Source organism: Hippopotamus amphibius, chromosome 6, assembly GCF_030028045.1.
Source record: "Hippopotamus amphibius kiboko isolate mHipAmp2 chromosome 6, mHipAmp2.hap2, whole genome shotgun sequence".
Classification (NCBI taxonomy): Eukaryota; Metazoa; Chordata; class Mammalia; order Artiodactyla; family Hippopotamidae; genus Hippopotamus; species Hippopotamus amphibius.
Genome location: NC_080191.1, coordinates 121,069,348 through 121,091,638, shown reverse-complemented (window position 1 = coordinate 121,091,638; position 22,291 = coordinate 121,069,348). Strand labels below are relative to the sequence as shown.

Below are 22,291 nucleotides of genomic sequence, written 5' to 3'. Positions count from 1 at the left end.
GCTGTTTATTGTCTGTTAACTGTATCTCAAAAAAAAAAAAAAAAAAAAATCAGCCTGCCAGTGCAGGGGACACGGGTTCGATCCCTGGTCCAGGAAGATCCCACATGCCGCAGAGCAACTAAGCCTGTGCGCCACAACTATTGAGCCTGCACTTTAGAGCCCGTGAACCACAACTATTGAGCCCATGTGCTGCAACTACTGAAGCCCACGCGCCTGGAGCCCGTGCTCCACAACAAGAGAAGCCATGGCAATGAGGAGCCCACGCACCACAACGAAGAGTAGCCCCCCACTCACTGCAACTAAAGAAAGCCTGTGCACAGCAAAAAAGAGAGACCCAACACAGCCAATAAAATTAATTAATTAATTAATTTTTAAAAAATGAATAAGCTGGAATTCTGGCTTTCAGCGCCCACTTTTGGGAGCTTCATCTGGGGTGTGGCAGGAAGTCTGGGTGTGAGGCAGGATGAGGTGTGAGCAAGCCCACAAGTGCCAGACTCCAGGCCCCATTCAGCTGGGATTCAACACAGGACAGGCGGCCACAACATGCACCTCTGTCCAGGGGCCACCCTGCCTCCCTGAGTGACTCCCTCCTAAAAAACTAATAACCATTTTTGTTTCTAGAATTTTTAAGCTACCTCACAGGATAAGTGTGTATATTAAATGAGAGGTGGCCTTAGAGTTGTCAATAGTCAAACCCAGCAGGCTATGGGCTTATCTGCAACTTGCAAGGGAAGGGTGCTTTTTTGTCCACATGGTGTCTCTGGCAGCTGCCAACTTTTAAAAACTGGAATAGTTCACACAAAATCTAGATTTCTGGGTCCCCTTGAAAGAAGTCAGAAGATTTTGCAACTTGTGGCTCTCATTCCCATGAGGAGATAATCAGCTGGATGCCCCCTTTAACAGAGAGTTCAGCAGGAAGACCTAGATTGGAGTGTTCGGCCCCTGCATACAAAAGGCGTTCAATAAATGATAGTTATTACCATTACGTTCAATAAATGATAGTTATTACCATTACTTATTTTTTATCAGTAACTCAAGTGCATGGGATTCAAGCGCAGGGACTGTCTTCTACTTGTCACGCTCCTCCCGCTGTGAACCTGAAGCCACGTACACAGGAGGCATCGTTTTGCACAAGCCTTACAGAGACTGAAACGTCCGTAATTAGCATCAACACCCAAATCACTTACTAGGTGCCAGTTCTAAGCACTGTCCTAAGCACTTCGCATATGTTATTATCTTATTTGATTTCTCACTTCAACCTGAGCTAGCTTACTATCATTGAGCCACTTTTGCAGATAGGCAAACTGAGGCACCACCCCAAGATCATCAAGTGAGCAAAACAGAGTCAAGGTCCAAACCCAGAAGCCTGGCCTCAGAGTCCACGTCCTCTCCACCACAGGGTCATCCCAAGTGCTGATGCTGATGGAGGATGGGGCCTCACCTGCTTCCCCCCGCTGCCCCGCCCCCAACCTCCCTGCCTAGATCTGCCAGGGAGAGTCAGCCCCTGCCCACCCCCTCCCCGCTCAGCAGGCTGCACTTACGGTCAAGGCCGTTGATGTAGCGCATGGTGACTTCGCAGTGGCCCCACACGGCGCTCACCACCGGGTACAGCTTCTTGCCCTTGAGGCCACGGAAGGCCACGCCCAGGTACTGGCCGTCCACGACGAAGCTGAGCGTGCCCTCGTCCATGTCCAGCACCACGAGCAGCGAGTCGGGCAGCGCGAAGGCCTCCTCGGGCCCCAGGAAGGCGGGGTAGGCCACGCCGGGCCGGTTCTTGCCGTCGTGGTAGAGGCGGCTGCGGCCCAGGTCCCAGCCCCAGGACTCGGCGTCGCTGCCCACCAGCGCGGTGTAGCCCACCGAGTGCAGCGGGGCCCGCGCCGTGGCCACGCCCACCACCGCGTGCGTGCCCCGCTGGCGCGCGGGCCAGTGGATCTCCCAGGCGTGCAGGCCGCGCGCGTGGCCCACCTTGCCGCGGATGCCGTCCGTGCTCTGCGCCACCGGGTGCCGGTGGAAGGTGAGCCGGTCGTCATCCTTGACGAAGACGTTGAGCGAGCGGTCCTCGGGGTTCCACGCGTGCCGCAGCTGCACCGCCAGCCCCGCCGGCGGCATGTCCAGCAGCTGGTCCAGCCGCGCCGGCCGCCCCGGCTCCGCTCCTCGCAGCTCGCGCTTGGCCGGCCGCAGCGCCGGCTCTCGCACCTCCACCGACTTGAGGCTCCCCGAGAGCTTCTGGCCCATGGCTCGCTGCCGGGACGGGGCCGCTGCGGGCCACCGCTACCTCGTGGGAGCTTCCGCTCCCCGCAGCCAGGGATGGGCCACGGGGCTGGAAACCGGGCTTCCGGACCGTGCACGTCCACAGCCTCTACGGGGCTGGGGCAGGGGCCCAAGCTCCTGGAAGGAAGCAAAAGACACGGGTTGTAACTGCAGCCTCGACAGCCACTTATGCCCATGCCGTGGCCGGGCCCTGGGCATGCATTAATAATAATGACTAATGAATAGAATGATATCTGGCACTTATCTAGAACTCGCCATATGCCAGACGCTGTTCTAAATGATTCACACGTATTAGCTCATTTAATCCTTAAGACCTCCCTATAAGACATTCATCCTTATTCCCAATTTATAGATGAGAAAAGTAAAGAACATAGAGGAGATAAGTAATCAACCAACACCCCACAGTTAAGAAGGGGCTGAGCCAGGATTCACACGGAGGCCATCTGACTTCAGAGCCCGTATTGGGCTCTTAGAGCAACCACAGGCAATTTTACTTTAGAAATAAGGACCGAGTCCAGAGAAGTTGTGATCTGCTCAAGATCACAGAACCGGGAGAACCCTGGTGCATTTGGTCCCAAGAAACAAGCCCTGTGCCGAGGTTGGAAGGACACAGTGCCCAAGACAGGGGCGTGAAGACATTTAGGGTGTGGCCCATTGGTTCCCATCCCCCGCTGCCCTGCAGAGCTTAAATAGCATTTAAAGTGCAGCAGGGCTTGAGAAGCCAGACACCCAGCAAGGATTCACCAAGGTCACCCAGGGACATGGACTTGGACCTAAGGCAACCATCTGAGGATGGGGTGGGGTCTCCACGGGAAGGTGATTTGGAGGCAGGGGGATGAGAGAGTTGGTGTCCAGGCTCTGGAGCCAGAGAGAACTATATGCAAATCCCTCTCTCCATCTCTTAGCTGTGTGTCCACAGGAAGGTCTCAGCCTCTCTAAGACTCCAATTTCCTCATTTGTAAAATGGGGATAAAATGCTCCCTCCAGGTGGTGTGGGAAGCTAAGAGACAATATCAAAAGTCAAGCCTGAGATTCTGCGGGCAGGTTTCCCTCTCTGGCTCTGTCTTCTGGGCATCCTGCATGTACCCCTTCCCTTTGGATGGGCAAGCTCTTTCTTTTAGGCATATAAACATTGTTAACAGCATTAACCCTGGGCAACCTCCTCTGAGACAAGATCCTGGTTTTCAGGGAGGAGGACTTGGCCACCATCACTAACAGACCAACCAGCATCCAGGGTGCTTGGGCTGTTTGGATGGACCCCAGGTGTGGGGAGAGATGGAGAGCTGAGCCCTGCAGCCTGTCCAGAGCAGAGGGATGTGTTCTCCCCTCCCAGGTCTGGGAGCTCCTAGGTTCAGAACAATTTTCCTTGAGACAGACCAGGAAGCAGGCATTTTTCATGGCTCTGCGTGGCCATGACCTCCCACCCAAACAGAGGCATAATACCAGCCAAAATGCCATGCAGCACAGGCAGCAATACTGTGCATTGCTTTTTGAACCCTCTGATTTCATTCTCAATTTCCATTTTTGTGGGAAGACATTCTGGAACCTTTTTGAAACATTGAAAATGTTGAAGTATGTGGGCCGAGCGATGGGATTCAGAATGTCCTGCTTGAGCAGTGGAGGAGCTGAGGGTGCGGGGCATGGAGACTAATATCACCCTGTTTGGTCCTGAGGGATGGCTGGTTAGCCAAAGACGGGTAAGATTCCTCAAGGGAGGAACAACCTAAGACAGGCACAGTCACAGAGGGGCCAACACGGGTGGGGCACAGACCCTTAATCCTTCTGAGAGAGGTCTCCTTCCCCCAGGGCTACTTTGCTCTCCACACCCAGCTCAAATCAGGACCCAGGAGGCAAACAAAGATCATTGCCCCCAGTCATGTGAGGCCTTTGATTGTTTATGGGATTAACCTGGGAGTGTCAGACCCTTAGACTATGCCGAGAACTCAATAAAAGCAACGTGGGATTAATCAGCAGGGCTCTTGATCCGAGAGGTCTTGAGCCCCCCGGTCCCACTTTTCTCTTCAGTCTGTGTCTGTGTCTTCTTCAAGCTTGCGGCACCCGTCACTCGCCTCGAGTCGCCGAGCTGGTCTCGGCAAGTGGCGCCCAACGTGGGGCACGAAAGGTTTGAGTGACGAAGGTTCACGGAAAGTGAAATTGATGAAAGTAAAGAATTGGGAAGTGCCGTGAAGCCCCCAAGAGGAGAGTAAGAGGCCTCTGAAAAAATCCTGCCAGTAAGTAAATCTCTTGGGTAGTCTGTGTTCGGGGTAAAATATGGGAAATAAAAGTTTAGATTAATATCGACCAGATGGATGCCTGTTACGGCAGCTCCTAAGGGCAGGTGGAGTAAAAAGCAAGTGAAGGTCTTGTAAAAAGCAAGTGAAGGTCGATTGTTAGAAATTCTGTAAATAATTGAGAGAATATTGTATGTGGTTTCCTTCTTTAGGCTAACACTGGGTTTATGTACTTAGGGATAAGGTTTGGAACGAACTTAAAAAACTGTATTCTAAAGGGACTCCCGTACCAGGTTCTGTTTGGTCAAATGTGGTCTCTGATTAAGTCAGTATTAGAGCCTCTATTAGCGCCTCTATGGGCTCCTGAAGGCTTAAATGATAGCTTTGATGAAGAAGCCCGTCCGTCAGAGGACCGATGGGCATATGCGGTGCCAAACAAAACTGAAAAACAAAAGGGAATACAAATGGCTGAGGGATTAAGACCCTCGGCTCCCTCACTTGTGGAGGAGGGCGAACTTCCTATACTGCCCCCTCCTCCACCCTCTTTAATGCCGCATGGGGGAGCTTATGCCTTTCCTGTGTCTATAGGACACTCAGTTTTATCACCCTTACAGAAGGGCATTTTACAGGCTAGACAAGAGGGAGATCTGGAAGCTATGCAAATGGCATTTCCAGTGACTATTCATGAAAGGGTGGCACCTGGAGTGGATCCTAATAATCCCAATGGAATTTATGAGGCAGTACATGAGCCGATACCCTTCAAAATATTGAAAGAATTGAAACAATCAGTACAAAATTATGGAGTAAATTCTCCATTCACCATAGGTATCATACAGGGAGTAGCCGAAGGCTCTCGTTTGATTCCAGCTGATTGGGCAACGTTGGCTCGTGCAGTACTAGCCCCGGGAGAATTTTTACAATTCAAAACCTGGTGGTGTGATCATGCTGAAACTATGGCAAACCACAATCGAGCAAGGCAGATTCCTATCTCCTTGGATCAATTGATAGGTAGTGGAAATTGGGGCAGAGTTCAAGACCAGATTCTGATGGAAGATCAGGCCATAGAACAGGTGAGACGTTGTTGTTTAAGAGCCTGGGAGAAAATAGAAGCTAAAGGGCAAGCTCCTGTCTCTTTTCAAAAGATCATGCAGGGGGCAAAAGAGCCCTATACTGAATTTATTGCCAGATTACAGGAGACTATCAAGCGGCAGATCACTAATGCTGAGGCTGCTGATACTATTTTGCAATTATTGGCCTTTGAAAATGCGAATACAGATTGTAGGAAGGCCATTGGACCTATGAAAGGAAAGGGAACATTAAATGATTATATTAGAGTGTGTCAGGGAGTGGGAACTGAGAGCTTTAAAGCAACAATGATGGCACAAGCTATGGCTGGACTGAAAATAAATAACCAATTTCCAGGGAAATGCTTTAACTGTGGTAAACAAGGACATACAAAGAAAGAATGTAGGAAGAGAGTGGATAGAAGGGCTGTTAATTTTCAAGATAATGTAATCAAAGGGCAAAAACAGCCTGGACTTTGTCCAAGATGTGGAAAAGGACTTCACTGGTCAAGCCAGTGTAAATCTAACTTCCATAAGGATGGAACCCCCTTGTCGGGAAACTATCAACGGGGCTCGCTCCTAGCCCCGCAACCAAAGGGAGCCTATCAGATCTAGAAACAGACAGAAGTGGCCCAATACTCCGCAGTGCCATGGAATTATCACCAGCCACAGCAGGCAGCACAGCCTTAGACCTTCCTTGTGCAGAATCTATTATTATACTGCCTGGAGAAACTCCAACATTGGTCAGGACAGGAATTACTGGACCTTTGCCAAAAGAAACCGTTGGCTTAATACTAGGAAGGTCTGGTTTAACATCAAAAGGAATTAGAATTCATACTGGAGTAATTGATAATGATTATGCTGGAGAAATTAAAGTGATGATATCAACTTCGGTTCCATGGAAAGCCCATCCAGGTGATAGAATAGCACAGTTGCTTATTCTGCCATATTACAAGATTGGCAATAGTACAAAAGTAAGGAGAACGAAAGGCTTTGGAAGCACAGGAGAGGCTGGAGTTTTCCTCTCTGAAAAAATTTTAGAAACACGCCCGACGTGCTCAGTAACTATAAATGGAAAAGCTTTTAGAGGATTAATAGACACAGGTGCTGATGTTTCAATTATAAGCAGTAATCATTGGCCTTCTCGCTGGCCTACTTGTCCTGCAGACATTACAGTGGTAGGTTTAGGTAGAGCTCATGGCTTGCAGCAAAGTGCTAAAATATTGCCTTGTATTGGCCCAGATGGGCAGCCAGCCCACTTACAACCCTATATAGCAGACCTTCCCATTAATTTATGGGGAAGGGATTTATTGCAACAATGGAAGGCTGAAATCCACATTCCAACGATAGATACTTATAGTATGCAAAGTCAAGAAATGCTAATAAATCAAGGATATCAGCCAGGGTTAGGTCTTGGTAAATATCATCAAGGGAAACTATTTCCCATTCCAGCTGAAGGTAATGCAAATAGAGAAGGTCTTGGATATCAGTCTTTTCACTAGTGGCCACTGTTCGCAAAAGCTTACTGCTTCCCCCAGCACCAATCCCATTGACCTGGAAAACCGATACACCTGTATGGGTTGAGCAGTGGCCTTTAACCATAGAAAAGTTAGAAGCCCTAACAGAATTAGTGACTGAACAGTTAGAAAAAGGGCATATTGAAGAATCTTTTAGCCCATGGAACTCTCCAGTATTTCCAATAAAGAAAAAAACTGGTAAATGGCGTTTATTAACAGATCTCAGAGCAGTCAATGCAGTTATACAACCAATGGGGGCCTTACAACCAGGCCTCCCATCACCTAATATGATCCCTGCTAATTGGCCTTTAATAGTTATTGATCTGAAAGACTGCTTTTTCACCATTCCATTACATCCCAAAGATAAAGAAAAATTTGCTTTTTCTGTGCCTGCACTAAATAATAAAGAACCTCGAAAAAGGTTTCAATGGAAGGTGTTACCTCAAGGCATGTTGAATAGCCCTACTATTTGCCAGAATTTTGTTGCTAAAGCCCTTGAACCAGTACGACTAGAATTTCCTAATTGTTATCTTATCCATTACATGGATGATATCTTGTGTGCTGCTCCTAATCAAGATTTACTTACTTCTGCGTATATTAGCATGCAGCTTTGCCTTGATAGAGCAGGACTTAAAATAGCTCCAGAAAAGGTACAAATGCATAGCCCATATCAATATTTGGGCACAATAGTTGATAGAACAACTATTAGACCACAAAAGGTGGAACTGAGGTCAGATCAAATCCAAACTCTTAATGATTTGCAAAAACTCCTAGGAGATATTAATTGGCTTCGCCCGTGCATAGGGATCCCCACCTATGCATTGTCTAACCTATTTGCTTTGTTAAAAGGAGATTCAAAATTAAATAGTCCAAGAACTTTAACATCAGCTGCTTTAGAGGAACTAAAACTTGTAGAAAATAAAATTCATTCTTCTCAATTACAGAGAATAACTGTTAATCAGCCATTGCAATTAATTATATTACCTTCTCCTCATTCACCTACGGGGATATTAATGCAAAATGAAGGAATTGTGGAATGGTTGTTTTTAGCAAATACTATGGTAAAATCCTTGTCACCTTATTTAGAATTATTAACTCAGTTGGTTCTGAAGGGAAGAACTCGAAGTAAGCATTTAATTGGAACTGACCCTTCACATATAATTATTAATTTAACTACTAAAGAAATTCAGGCTTGTTTCCAAAATTGTGTAAGTTGGCAGATTGCCTTTGCTGATTATATTGGAAAAATTGATAATCACTATCCGAAAAATCCCATTTTGCAGTTTCTTAAGAGAACTCAATGGATTCTACCTCGAATAACAAAATCTGATCCTATACCAGATGCTTCTATAATTTTTACTGATGGCTCTAGTAAGGGCCGAGCGGGATATACGGGATTTAAAACACGACAAATCCCTGTCCCTCACTTTTCAGCTCAGCAAGCAGAATTATATGCAGTTATCTGTGCTTTGCAAGACATACCTCAGGCCGTTAATATTTTATCTGATTCTGCCTATGTGGTTCAAGCCACTAATATGATAGAAACTGCTACTATCAAGCAGTCTATTCCACAGCCTCTTTATGATCTTTTCCTATTACTTCAACGAGTTGTCCATTCTAGAAACGCTCCTTTTTATATTACCCATATTCGGGCCCATACTACTTTGCCTGGGCCTCTGGCAACAGGTAACAGAGCTGCTGATAGACTTGTTGCACCCGTATTGGATGAAGCTCAACATTTCCACCAATTAACTCATGTAAATGCTAAAGGCTTAAAAATGAAGCTTGATATTACATGGAATCAAGCCAAAGATATATTAAGAACGTGTCCATCATGCCAAATTATTAATAATCCTCAGCAATCTGAACCTGGTGTAAACCCACGGGGCTTGCGCCCTAATTCTTTATGGCAAATGGATGTTACTCACATCTCATCCTTTGGTAAGCTCTCCTATGTGCATGTAACCATTGATACATTTTCTCAATTTATATGGGCTACTGCCCAATCTGGTGAAACTGCAAAGCATGTGCAAAAGCATTTATATGCATGCTTCGCAGTCATGGGGTTGCCACAAGCTATTAAAACAGATAATGGCCCTGCTTATATTAGTAAAGCATTTCAACAATTTCTTGATATGTGGTCTATATCACATTCTACAGGACTTCCTTACAACCCCCAGGGACAAGCAATAGTTGAAAGAGCAAACCAACTACTTAAAAACATGCTCCAAAAACAAAAAGGGGGAATCACCCAAGGGCAACAAACAATTTTAAATAAAGCCTTATTTACTATTAATTTTTTGAATGTATCTGCACAGGCTACAGATACAGCAGCTGAGAGGCATTTTCAAGCCTCCTCTAAGAATGTGACTCATTTTAATGATGCACAGCCGCTGATATGGTGGCAGGACCCATTGACTAATATCTGGTCATCAGGAAGGTTAATCACATGGGGAAGAGGGTTTGCTTGTGTGTCACCAGGACAAGGCCTGGAACCTGTGTGGATTCCATCTCGGAGAATTAAGCCATATCATGAGCGTTCCAAAGAAACGCCATCTTGAATGGGATATAGAATCTCCGGAGATAAACTTTGTACATTTGTTTTTTGTTGTCTTTTAATTATCCTATGTTTAAGTTCTCAGGTGCACAGGAGGAACGCTCCAAGGATTGACAGAAAAATAACTCGAATAGGCTTATCTTCTCCTACAGGCTTATCTTCTCCTACGAAAACAAAAAGGGGGAGATGTGGGAAGACATTCTGGAACCTTTTTGAAACATTGAAAATGTTGAAGTATGTGGGCCGAGCGATGGGATTCAGAATGTCCTGCTTGAGCAGTGGAGGAGCTGAGGGTGCGGGGCATGGAGACTAATATCACCCTGTTTGGTCCTGAGGGATGGCTGGTTAGCCAAAGACGGGTAAGATTCCTCAAGGGAGGAACAACCTAAGACAGGCACAGTCACAGAGGGGCCAACACGGGTGGGGCACAGACCCTTAATCCTTCTGAGAGAGGTCTCCTTCCCCCAGGGCTACTTTGCTCTCCACACCCAGCTCAAATCAGGACCCAGGAGGCAAACAAAGATCATTGCCCCCAGTCATGTGAGGCCTTTGATTGTTTATGGGATTAACCTGGGAGTGTCAGACCCTTAGACTATGCCGAGAACTCAATAAAAGCAACGTGGGATTAATCAGCAGGGCTCTTGATCCGAGAGGTCTTGAGCCCCCCGGTCCCACTTTTCTCTTCAGTCTGTGTCTGTGTCTTCTTCAAGCTTGCGGCACCCGTCACTCGCCTCGAGTCGCCGAGCTGGTCTCGGCACATTTTCTTTCCTTTCTATTGTCAGACCCCAGCTTCAGTTCATGCCAACCCTATCCAGTGAGCTCTGGCTAATATTTAATCTAAGGGAATACCAGAGCATATAAAAATCTGCAACACTAGACACTTGTAAAATAGAAGAATTATTACTCCTTTTCATATCCAAAATCACCCAAAATAAAGGGGAAAGAGAAACAGGAATGCAAAATCTATCTTCAGCAATACTAGAACACATTTGTAATCCAAACCACAACTTATAAGGAAAGGCTGCCAAAACAACAGTCAAGGGCTGCCAAAAGCAGTGAAGATCAAACAAGGTGTGAGAAAACACCTACAGAAGACACCTGTGGCTGCAGGTCTCAGATGAAGATGGCAGAACCAGCCAGTAGCTGGCACTTCCTGAAGGAAAAAGCCAGTGATTCCCAATCAGGAACAATGGGTACAGGGTACGTCGTCTAGCAGTGGGAGCTGCCTCTGACACCGTGGGGAAAGAGGAGGGCAGGGCTAAGAGAGGAAACTACAGGTCTGCCATCTTCAAAGGAAGCAGTGTGTTGCTGAGGCAGAGCAGGAGAAGGGCCTGAGCTGGGGGAAGCCCAGGGCTGCAGATCTCTGCTGACTGGGTATAAGTGAAAAGAAATCACTACCACAGTTCTGTGAACAAAGTTACCAGGGACCAGGGAGCAATCCTGCTCTCCTAAAATACCTCCTGGTGCCTCCTCTATGAGCATCCCTGCAAAATGCTGATCTGGGAAGGTGTGCCTCTTCCAAAGAGGAACCAGCACATGATATAGTCAAAGATGCTGGAAAAGAAATAGAGGAGGAAAAGAACAGGAAAAAAATATGGCAAACCAAGAAAGCTCACCAGGAAAAAAAGCTCTCACAAAGGAGATAAAAATTGTGACCAAATTTGTAAACTAATTTTGTGATCACTTATTTCAGCAGGGAGAAACTAGTACAGCCTTAAAAAAAAAAATTAAATACATTTTACATAATTACAAAGGCAACCTCCAGAAAAATTCAAAATAAAATACAGATCTTCCAAACTGTCAAAAAGAACGCAAAATAAAACAGGCCAGCCATACTGTAAGATTTTGCTTTAAGAAGCAATAGAAGGAAAAAGACAAAGACATAAAATGTGATAGTACGGGCTTCCCTCGTGACGCAAGGGCTAAGAATCCGCCTGCCAATGCAGGGGACATGGGTTCAAGCCCTGGGCCAGGAAGATCCCACATGCCACAGAACAAGTAAGCCTGTGCCTCACAACTACTGAGCCTGCCCTCTAGAGCCCGCGAGCCACAACTATTGAGCCCATGTGTCACAACTACTGAAGCCCGTGCACCTAGAGCCCATGTTCCACAACAAGAGAAGCCACCACAGTAAGAAGCCCACACGCCACAACGAAGAGTAGCCCCCGCTCTCCGCAACTAGAGAAAGCCTGCGCTCAGCAACAAAGACCCAACACAGCTTTAATAAACTTTTAATAAGTTTATTAAAAAAATAAATAAAATATGATAGCAAAACTATGACCAGAATACTAGCTATGTTCATGAATGGCCATAGTAAACTACTAAAAAGAAAAGATTGTGAGGTTGGGGAAGAAGACAAAACCCCCAACCGTATGCCATATTTAAGAGACATCCCAAAGCAAAGTAATTCAACAATGTTGAAAAAATAGGGAAGGCAAATATATACCAAGTAAGCACTACATCAGATTAAGCGGGTATGATAACCTTAATATTAGGAAAGTAAGGTTGAATTCAGGGCAAGTGATTTAAAATGAGACAAAGAACAGTTTATAACAATAAAGAACACAGTCCACAACTGAAGATCTAACACACCAAATAGCAGCAGCAAAATTCAAAGCAAAAGCTACAGGAAATACAAGGAAGGTCAAACAGATACACAGTAGAGGCAGATGATTTTAATTCACCTCTTTTAGCTCATGACAGATCAATGGACCAAATTAAGGAAAGACGTAGAAAAACCAAAATTGCATAATTAAGGAGACATTTAATTGATGAATGTGTATTTCTAAAAATTTCCCATATATTAGGCCACAAATAAGAAGAAAGCAGACATAATAATACAGAACCTGGTACCACAGAAGAAAAACTAGAAATTAATCACAAAATTATGCATCACAAAATTCCATCACTTGGACAGTTTTGAAAACTCTCTTTTAAACAACTCGGGTCAAGAAAGAGACCTATACAGAAATTGTAGAGTATCTAGAAAATAAGAATATCAAAAAACAGTCCATATATTAGAACCTGTGAGATCCCATTAAAGTAGAACTCAAATGCAGTCATGGTTTGTGTACTTATATTAGTAAAAGAAAAAGAGTGAAAAATATACAAATGAAGCATAGTAAAATAGAAAAATGAAAGATCTAATCAAAAACCAGAACAGAGCCTCTGACAGTGCTGATTGTAAACAGCTCTGTGGCCCACACAGGACATTTCTACGGGAAAGTGCTTTATCCTTGTACACAACCATGCCAACGTTGGATCTGTCGCAGAGGCACCTTTAACGTGTTTGAAAGCAGTGGCCAAACAGCAGCCCCAGATGAGGCCCGTGCCAGGTCATGGAAGGCCCAGTGCTTTCCTTTCTGGCTTTGAGGCCTCTGCCCCATCAGCGGCAGGCGGGGACCTCAAAAGCTGCCCACCAAGGGGGTGGTGAGGTGGACACCCAGCAGCCCCTTTGCCGCTTCCTGCAAGATAGGAACAAGAGCAGTGTGCTAGCGTCCACTAATGGCCATCCACTCAGGAAAACTAATCACAGCACAATATAACGAACAGCAGAGTTTGAATTCCTTCCTGTCCATTGGGGCCTGGGCAAGGCCTTAACCTCTCAGAGATTCATCTGCAAAACGCTCTATGTGCTAACTATGTGCTGACCTTGCCTATCTTTGCAAGAATCAGGGGAGACATATGTAAAGACTGGAATAGTGCAGAGCACCTGGGAGGCACCCGGTGAATGTTAAGTGCTTCTCTAAGCTGTGTATGTCCTCCGACATTGCCATTTCACCACCTGAGTGCATCCGAGAGAAACACCAGGGCGTGTGCTAGGATTCAGCTACAGAAGCGAAGGGCAGGGTGGGTCATAGCAGCAAAGGGTGGAAGTCAACGTAAATGCTCACAATAGGAGGCTCTGACTTTTTCAGAGGTCCCAGCTTCCAGCCAGATCTACTCTGCCTGTACCTCCCCTGCATCCAGCTGGGACATTGCCTCTGCAGTCCTCACCCCAGAGAAGTTCCAGGTCCTATGGTCTCCTGCAACTGAGACCGAACTAACAAATGAATAAAAGAGGGACTAAGTGACTTGGTTTTAGTCCCATGGAACCTGTCAAAGGCAATGGTCAGGATTAGAATGATCAGCTGAAAACAGAGCCAAGGCCAGAGCTGGGAGACAGGAAGTTATTAATGCAGAGTCCTAGTTCCTAAACTGGAGTCATAGGTCAATCTTCATGTCTTTATCCAGGGAGTTGGGACCCCCAGTCCTACCTTCCTTACCTCCCCAATCCAGCCTGAGCCCCACCTCCTCCAGGAAGCCTGCCCTGATCGCCTGGGGCCTCTAGGTGCCTGCCCCAAACTTCTGTCCCCCTGAGCCAGCCAGGACTTTCTGATCCACTGACCTGCTTTCTTCTACCTTGAAGGGCATTCCTCTGGGGACAGGAAGCTCTCCCCCGGGCTTCTTCACTCCCTCTCACACGCACACACACACCCCACCAAGCACATGCACAAGCAGGGTGCTTTGAAGACAGAGCACAGTACATGTATGGGTGTGAAAAGGAGATTCTGGGCTTCAGCAAGGTCTCACTTTCTGCTCTCTCTAGGGAAAGGGCCAGGGTTGGAGCCAGGAGACTGGGAACACGGGGCCTAGTTCTCCACTAACACAGTCACTGCCTCTGAGCCACTCCCCCTGGGCTGTATCCAGTCTGCCCCTTGTTAGATACTGTGGTGCACCCTTCCTGCTCCCAGCCTTCATTTATTCATTCAACAAACACTTGGTGGATGGCTGCCACGTGCCCGGCTGTGCAGCTGAGAGCTAGGGACACACAGTAGTAGCCAAGTCAGGCTCAGTCCCTGCCTCTCCAGCCAGAGGGAGCGCGTACTTGTCACCTTACTCCTCTCGTCTCCACCGCAGATGTGACACCAGGCCAGGCACAGAGGAGATACAACAGTGTCTAACTTCCTGATAGGGATAACATCGTCTCTCAGCCCAGCAAGCAGAGGGCATACTGAACAATGCCTCCATCACATTTCCTCAAACCAAACTTCACTTCTTAGGCCATGCTTGGATGGGGATGCTTAATGACATTATCCGGAAGGGTCCACCCCAGGGCTTCAGTGATGGCTGAGCAAGAAAACAAAAACTCAAATTGCCAACTGGCCTTCCCAGGACCCTGGCGGATGTTGCAACCCCGACAGGGAAATAAGGAGACATGAAGAGTGGATGTTGCACTTCTTAAGGAGCCTCGGCAGTTTGCAAGGTGTGACCCTCAGTCTTCAGAGGCCCAGGACCCGAAATCCCATTCTTGAAGTTTTGTCTGCTGGGCTTAGCCAGGCACAGGTTCTGCCGGGAGACAGGACTGCCGCAGGGTTGGTAAGGACCAGGTGAAATGCCCTCCGCTCAATGTGGCCCATGGCTTTGGATTTGCTGGGGTAGCGGTTGGGGGTGGATTTCATTCCTTCATTGAAGCAGCAGTAACGATGCCTCCCTGGGGATCTGAGGCTACAGGAAAGTGTAAGACCTGATCACTTCCCTCCTGGGAGAGCTCACACCAAAGGGGTCAGATCCAGTGACAGGTCTGAATAATGACAAGGACTGTAAAAAGCAGGGCAGTTTGATACCACTTGAATTCCTATAATAGACTGCATATTGCTTTCAAATATATAGGACACCACTTGTAAAATGCAAAGCGGATCTAATCACGCTCCCTACTTAAACTCCCCCACAGATTCTCCACGGCTTTCAGGAGAAAGTACAAACTCCTAACTCTAAACCTCCCCAAATGCTCCACAATGCTCCGCTGGCCCATCTCCCTCTGTGAAGCCCTTCACGGCATCCCCATTAAGCTGCCTGAATTTCCCCACAGACACTGCATGGGCCCGCACCATGTGTCCTGACCCTTTGCTTCCTTCACCCCTTCCCTCTCCCCTGCACAACCCTCCCACATATACACTCCTGGGGAATTCATTCAATTCAGGCATCAGTGCCTCCGGAGAGCTCCCCATCCCGTGCCCTCAGAGCCCCTGGACCTATCTCCATCACAGACTTATCACGAGAGGCCGTGGTGTCTCCTCAGCTGCCTTCCTCCCCACCAGATGGGGGACAACTCAAGAACAGGGACTGAGTCTCCTCACCGGAGTCCCCAGGACTCCGCAGGGTTCTGGCTCAGAGAACGCAGTGGGTGTATAAGCACAAGCAAAGAAATAAAAGCAACCTGCTGCTGTAGAAAGAACCTCCACCAAGGCATGACTGGGGGATCAGAGCTCCATGAGCTTGGGCAAGTCACTTAACATCTTCAGCCCTCATTTTTCACCTCTCTGCAATGGTGCCAATGGTACCTACTTGGACCTGGTTCACCTGGGATGTTTCCAAGATTCTGTTAGTACAAATATTAAGTAGAGTACTCTGTTAAAAGATGCTCATGGAGAATGAACCTACTGATGGTGAATGAGCTAAAGAACCTCCAAGCTTCATTCACAGGCAGCTATTAGCTTTTCTCTCTGTACACATGCGTGGAGCTCATGCAACACTGGGCTGGGCAGGCCCCTTTCTCCCAGGAGCTCACAAAGAGAGCCATCTGTCCAGCTCCAGGTGGAACCGTCTCATGCCTGTCTTCTTGGGAGCGTAAATCAATGAGGCTTCCCCGAGCCTCTTCTTCTTCTGGGGTTTCCATGGGAATCCTCCCACGTGTGACTGAGCCGGGAGCCCCCAGGGCGGAAGCTCAGGCTGTCAGCCAACAAGGAGAGCAGGGGATAGGATGAAGAATGTTTGCTGGGCGGTGACCAAGCAAGCAAGGTCATTTGAAAGGGACACACCTCTGAGGCAGCGAGGCCAGACGCCCTGCATCCACATGCATTCCTAGCAGGTCTGGTCACCGTTCCGGCTGCCCCTGTGCCCTGTGTTCTGCAGGACAGCTGGCCTCTGTGAGGCCCAGCGTGGCTCTGGCTGGAGCAGAGCTAGAAAAAGGGGGTGGGGATGGGTGCTGCCTAACGGGACCCTGTTGGAAAAACTTCTATGAAGAAAACACAATGATCTTCATGTCTAGCCCATCATTTATCTCCCGAGCTGAACTTTGCCCACTTAGTATAACTGGTTGTCTGAAAACTTGGGATGCCTGAATGAAAAGGGAAACTCAGGCTTGGTCTAGGAGGTCATAGATTTCTGCAGTTCTCTCTGTTAAGCTTGAGGTGTCTCTGGGAGCATTTTTGAGATACTGGGGGGGAGACTAGAGAGGAAGATGGGATGGAGAGGAAGTGGGGAGACAGGGGGACCCAGAGAGAGAGGAGACAGAGGGAGCACCAGGGAGCAGGGAGCCACTCCAGCCCCAGGAATCTGTGTGACTTGTGCATCTCACAGAACATGGTTGACAGGTGAGACGTCTCTGCAGACGCAGCTCCACTCATCTCTGGAGAAGGCTCCAGGCTCACCCACAAGTGACTTTGCACAGCACTGAAGGCTGGGTGGGGGACTTGAGGGCTGCTCCGGGCCTCTCTCTCTGTGCACACCAGCACATGGAGGGGTGGAGCTCGGGGCAGTCTCCTGCCACCTCTTGGCTCTGGGGTCCACATGGCCTGCGTCATAAATGGGGCACCCCCACTGCTGCATCTTCAGTGTCTGCTGCTGCCTCTCTATGTGCATCTTCTTATGACTGGCATTTCCAGCCCTCTGTGGATTCTCCCAAACTGGGTCTCCAGCCCCGTGTTCTCGCCTCAGCACTAGACCCACCTACCGGGAAGCCTCTGGCCGCCCCAGACTAGGTGCTCCTTCAAATGACCTTGTAAAGTCCGCTGTTCTCCTTCCCCTTGGACATGCCCATCCACTCTAGATATCACACATGGCGGTCTGGGGGCCACTGGCACCTAAGAATCTACATGCCCAGGTCTGAAAGCAGCCTCTTGCCTCTCCGGCAAACCAGGTTCCTCTCTCGTCCCAATTTCTGCCATGGATTCCCCTCTCTCGGTCTCCCTCAATGCCTTCAGCTCTCCCTTAGTTCAGACCTTGCCTGGATTACTACAAGGGTCTCCCAGTGGGGTTCTCTGACTCCAGTCTATGCCCCCCAAGCCACTCTCCATGCTGCCACAGGGTGAATCTGACCAAGGCACCCACCCACCTTTTGTTCAACTCTCCAAGCAGCTTCTCCAGGGAGAAATTGCACCCTTTCCTTGACATATAATAGTCCTCAAGACCTGTTCTTGCTTACTTTCCCCACGCCCAGTCTCCCAGCACGGCCCCCTTCAGACCAGTCACAGCAGACTCCCCTCAGAAACCACGTCCTGCCCGTACCTCGGTCTCCTGGGAACCTTCCCACCTTTCCTTCCTAGTTGACACTCATTCATTCTCTTTCCACCCCCAAGCGGGGCCAGGCACCCTCTGTGGCATCCCTCCATGCCCCTGTGGCCTCGTCCTGCATCGGCTGTCTTCTGCACCACATGTTGCCTTTTTTGCTGGTGAGGCCAGCGCCCGACCAGCCTCTGCCTCCTACCAGCACTGCCCCAGCACCTGCTACCTCTGGCTGCATTAGAAAGCATTTCTCAGACTCAAGAAGAGACTTCCACTCCACACCTCTTGTATAGTTTGCATTTTTAACAACAAACATTTTTCTTCCATAATTAAAATACACATTTTAAGGACGTCCCTGGTGGCACAGTGCTTAAGAATCTGCCTGCCAATGTAGGAGACATGGGTTCGATCCCTGGTTCCGGAAGATCCCACATGCCACGGAGCAACGAAGGCTGAGAGACACAGCTACTGAAGCCTGTGCACCTAGAGCCCGTGCTCCGAAATAAGAGAAGCCACTGCAAAGAGAAGCCCTCGCACCACAACTAAGAGCAGCCCTCGCTTGCCGCAACTACAGAAAGCCCATGCACAGCAACAAGGACCCAACGCAGCCAAATAAATAAATAAATAAAAAATAAATTTTTAAAAAAACTCTAAAATACAACTGAGTATTCTCTCAAAAAAAAGAAAACCACTTAAAGGGTTAGACTAACTACAGGGCATATTTAAAAAAAAATACACATTTTAAATGGGGATTAAGAGTATGTATGGCAAAAAAAATTATATGCAATCAACACTTCCCTGGAAAGTTCTTCTGAAGAAGGTTCATGATACCAGATTTGGGTCTGCCATCCTCCTTGCCAAAGGGTTCAGCATAGATAACTGTTTTTCCTACAGCCTCAGAACAGATACACCCAGTGAGACTTATTTAGGGACCTCTTTTATTTAAAATATTTTATTTAAAATTGGGACTTTCCTGGTGGTCTAGTGGTTAAGGCTCTGTGCTTCCACCGCAGGGGGTATGGGTTCGATCCCTGGTCAGGGAACTAAGATCCTGCACGCCTCACAGCGTGGCCAAAAAAAATAACAAAATAAAAGGTGTTGCTGTTTTATTTGATTTTTATTGTTGATCTTTCTTGCCAAGTATGTAGAGTGATGTTCATATAAGTTAAGTGCATGCACTTATGTACTTGTTTTAAAATGACTCTGAGGCAGAGATCTCTGGCAGCTTTGCTCCAGGTACCTCCACACCCCTTGGTTTTCCACACCGAATGGCCTGTTCTAGCTGCTGGGCTGCCTGAGACCCTTTGTCCCTGTACCAGTAGAGAAGGTGCCTTTCAAGAACCTGGCTATGTTACAACAGGTCAGGCAACGCGAGGAGAATCAAGTAGCCCCTGTATGATGAATGGTACTAGGTCTTTTCCCAAAGGGATAGGCAACTCTGCTCTGGCCTAGGTCTCGACCACTTTCTGGGGCAGAAGCAAAGCCTCCCAGGGACAAGCCTGTCTAAATAAGAAGGAGCCAGTCTTTAAAAAGCCAAGGGAAAAAGTCCTTGGAGTACTGGAGCAAAACCAAAATGGCCAAAAGGTAGAGGGTCATGAGAGAGGAAAACAGTGAGAAAGGGATGAAGTGGACAGCAACCAGACCTGGAGGGCCCTGGGTGCACCTAGATTTTACTCCCTGGCAGCCTCAAGGAGGTTCTAAGACTGGGAGGGATTTGATCTATTTTATATTTTTAAAAGATGTTTCTGATAAATGATTATTATTTGCTAATCTGACATATGCAAAACTGTATCTTGTGGTTTTATCTTACATTTTTCCTATTGAGTGAGGTAGAGCATCTTGTCATATGTTTGTTATTTCTATTTTATTTTGCACATGTGAACTGTTAACGGTCTTTGTTTGTTTTTTCGGTCTTTTTTCTTATTGACTTGAGGACATTTTTACGCATTAAAGAGATGAGCCCTTTGTAACCGGAGTGATGATTCTCTCACCAGTTTGTCATATGTCTTCTGACTGTTTCTGGTGATGTCCCTGTAGATTTTATTTTTATATAATTGAGTTTATCAGTCTTTGAAATAAAATAGAAATACAGACTAGAGAGATATTTGAGTGGAATGGCCAGCAAGTTGAATTTTGTTTGTTGTTTGCCAAAAGTGGCTTAAATACCTTTTATTAGCACTTTTTAAGGAAGTTTTAAAAAATGGAATCAAAGGGTATGTATCTCTAGAGGATTTTGCCTTTGTGTCAAGCATGTTCATATCATGACACAGTCTCTCTACAGACTCCATTAATCAGTAGCACTTTTTGAAAAATGAAGGTGTGGGGGATGAGGAAGTTTCCCCCATCAGCCTCAGTGTCAGAGGCTGCACGATTTGGTTGCAGGACAGAGGCGCCAAGGTGGGGAGACCGGAAGAGGCAAGAGAGATGTGGTGCACTAATGCTTCTTCCCTGGGTGCAATGACAGCCTGGAAGGGGGGACGGGCAGTTCCTGGATTCTCCTTTTAATGGCGTTTTCCTGAGGCTCAGGCACGTCTTCCTGACTTATGCTCATCGATTGCAGGAGGGCAGACGGTGGATGGAGGATGGAGGCTCAGATTCCTAGAGAGGAGAGAACTCCTGCCCTCACTCCCCAAACTCCCCCAGGAGGAGGGTGGGGCAGAAGAGGAAACTGAGCTGGGAGAGATTAGAGTACTTGCCCAAGGTCACACCGTGGGCTGGTGGTGGAGACGGAATTCGAACTCAAGCCTTACTCCGGAGCTGAGGGCTCTCCCCCTCCTAGCGCTAGCTGCACAAAAATGCCCTCCTCTCCCTTCCAGTCCGCAGCAGGCCACGCTCCGCCATCCGGGAGGCGGGAGCAGCCACTCCCCCCGCTTCTCCCGCCAGGGAGAGGTCCTGGGCTCGGCGTCCTTCCCCTGGCTCCAAGCCCGCCGCGCGTCTTGCGCTACCCGGGCGGACACATTTGCCGCGCTCCAAGCTCTGGCCTCCTCTCTCCTTCCCAGACCCCACCCCCACCCCCTGCCCGTGACTCACGCAGCACGCGACCCCCTCCCATACTAAGCATAGCCAAGTTTGTCTCCAAGCAAGGCCAGGAGCCGGCCCCAAGCAGCGCTCGGACCGGGCGACCAGCCTCACTATCCAGCGTCAAGAGTAAACGATAACAAGAACCACCACTTCACCAGCGCCCACTGCGTGCCCCGCGCTTGACTTCCACCGCGCCGAACCACCCCCCAATCCAGACGAACAGACCCTGGAAAGTACTGTCCCCAATACATAGACGAGAGAGCTGCTGCAGCTCCGGAAAGTTGGATGACACACTTGGGCTCACACAGCTAATAATAATGCTGGCTAATATCTGATCGAGTCTTTCCTATGTGCCAGGCACATGTCTACGTACATTACGAGGACCACCCCATAGATCCTACCAATAGCCCTGTTGAAAGGGTACCATTATCATCCCCATCCTACGGATAAGGAAATCGAGGTTTGGCGCCTTGCCCAAGGTCACGCAGCCAGTGAATGACAGATCATAGACCCAAACCCAGGCAGGGTGACTCGGGGGGGTAGTTTTTTGTGCTGTCTCCATTACGCAGAAGAGCAGCGGGCTTCGAACCTATGACACCAGGGGCCGGCCGCAAACGCCCCAAGGCTGCGCGCAAACCAAGCAGCTCGGACTGCCACAGCCCGCAGAGAGGAATTCCCGGTGACCTGGACGGGACCCACGCCAGGAGCGCCGGCTGTAGAGAGTGCCGGCCCGCACGAGGTCTGTACGGCCGGATCTCGGCTCCAGCGTGCCCCTCACCAGAAGATGGAGAATGCTCACCATAAAAGAGAGGGCAAGCGCCTGCCCCAGAGGAATCGCCAGCGCTGGCAGGTCCTGGGCTCCCGAGAGAGGCGTCTGCGGCCGCTGCCGCCCGCTCAGGGGCGCCGGAGCGACCCCAAAGATGCCGGCTTGCTCTCCGGGGCCAGGGGCGCGTCCTCACGGCTCGTGCCCAACAGCAGCGCCCGCTCCGCCCGGCAGGGTGGCCTGGAGTTGGAGCGTTCTTGGGGAAGTTGGTGCTCCGGCGCGGCGGGAGGGCGCAGAAGGTCGGATGGGAGTGGGCAAGTGCCTTTCTGAGCGGATCCCAGGGGCGCGCCAAGGCCCGCGCTCCAGCGGTTCCTAAGCTCCGCGCCGGACCTGGAGGGCGGCGAGTCCGGAGCTCAGGGTGCACGGGCCGCGCCTCGGCCGCCGGCCCCTGGCGCGCCCTGCGTCTTCCCCCTCGCTCCGGACGCAAGTATTGGTGGTTGGAGCTGGGGCCCGGGCCCGAGCTACGGTGCGCTCATCGCCCTCCCCAGGGGCTGGGCTCCTTTGTGCGCGGGGCGCGCCGGCCGCCGCGGCCAGCTCTGGAT

At 48.9% G+C, this 22,291-nt stretch overlaps 1 protein-coding gene across 1 annotated transcript in view; it reads right to left on the bottom strand.

Annotated features, from left to right (window-relative positions):
* Positions 1 to 21,807, bottom strand: part of SPSB4 (splA/ryanodine receptor domain and SOCS box containing 4) — a 78,234-nt gene extending 56,427 nt beyond the window's left edge. Inside the window, exons 1-2 of the mRNA XM_057740290.1 lie at positions 21,726 to 21,807; positions 1,542 to 2,388 (exon numbers count right to left, since the gene is read on the bottom strand). Of these exons, the coding sequence (XP_057596273.1) occupies positions 1,542 to 2,235 (694 nt within the window). The 5' untranslated portion in view covers positions 2,236 to 2,388; positions 21,726 to 21,807. The remainder of the gene's footprint in view (positions 1 to 1,541; positions 2,389 to 21,725) is intronic.
* Positions 21,808 to 22,291: the final 484 nt, after the last annotated feature.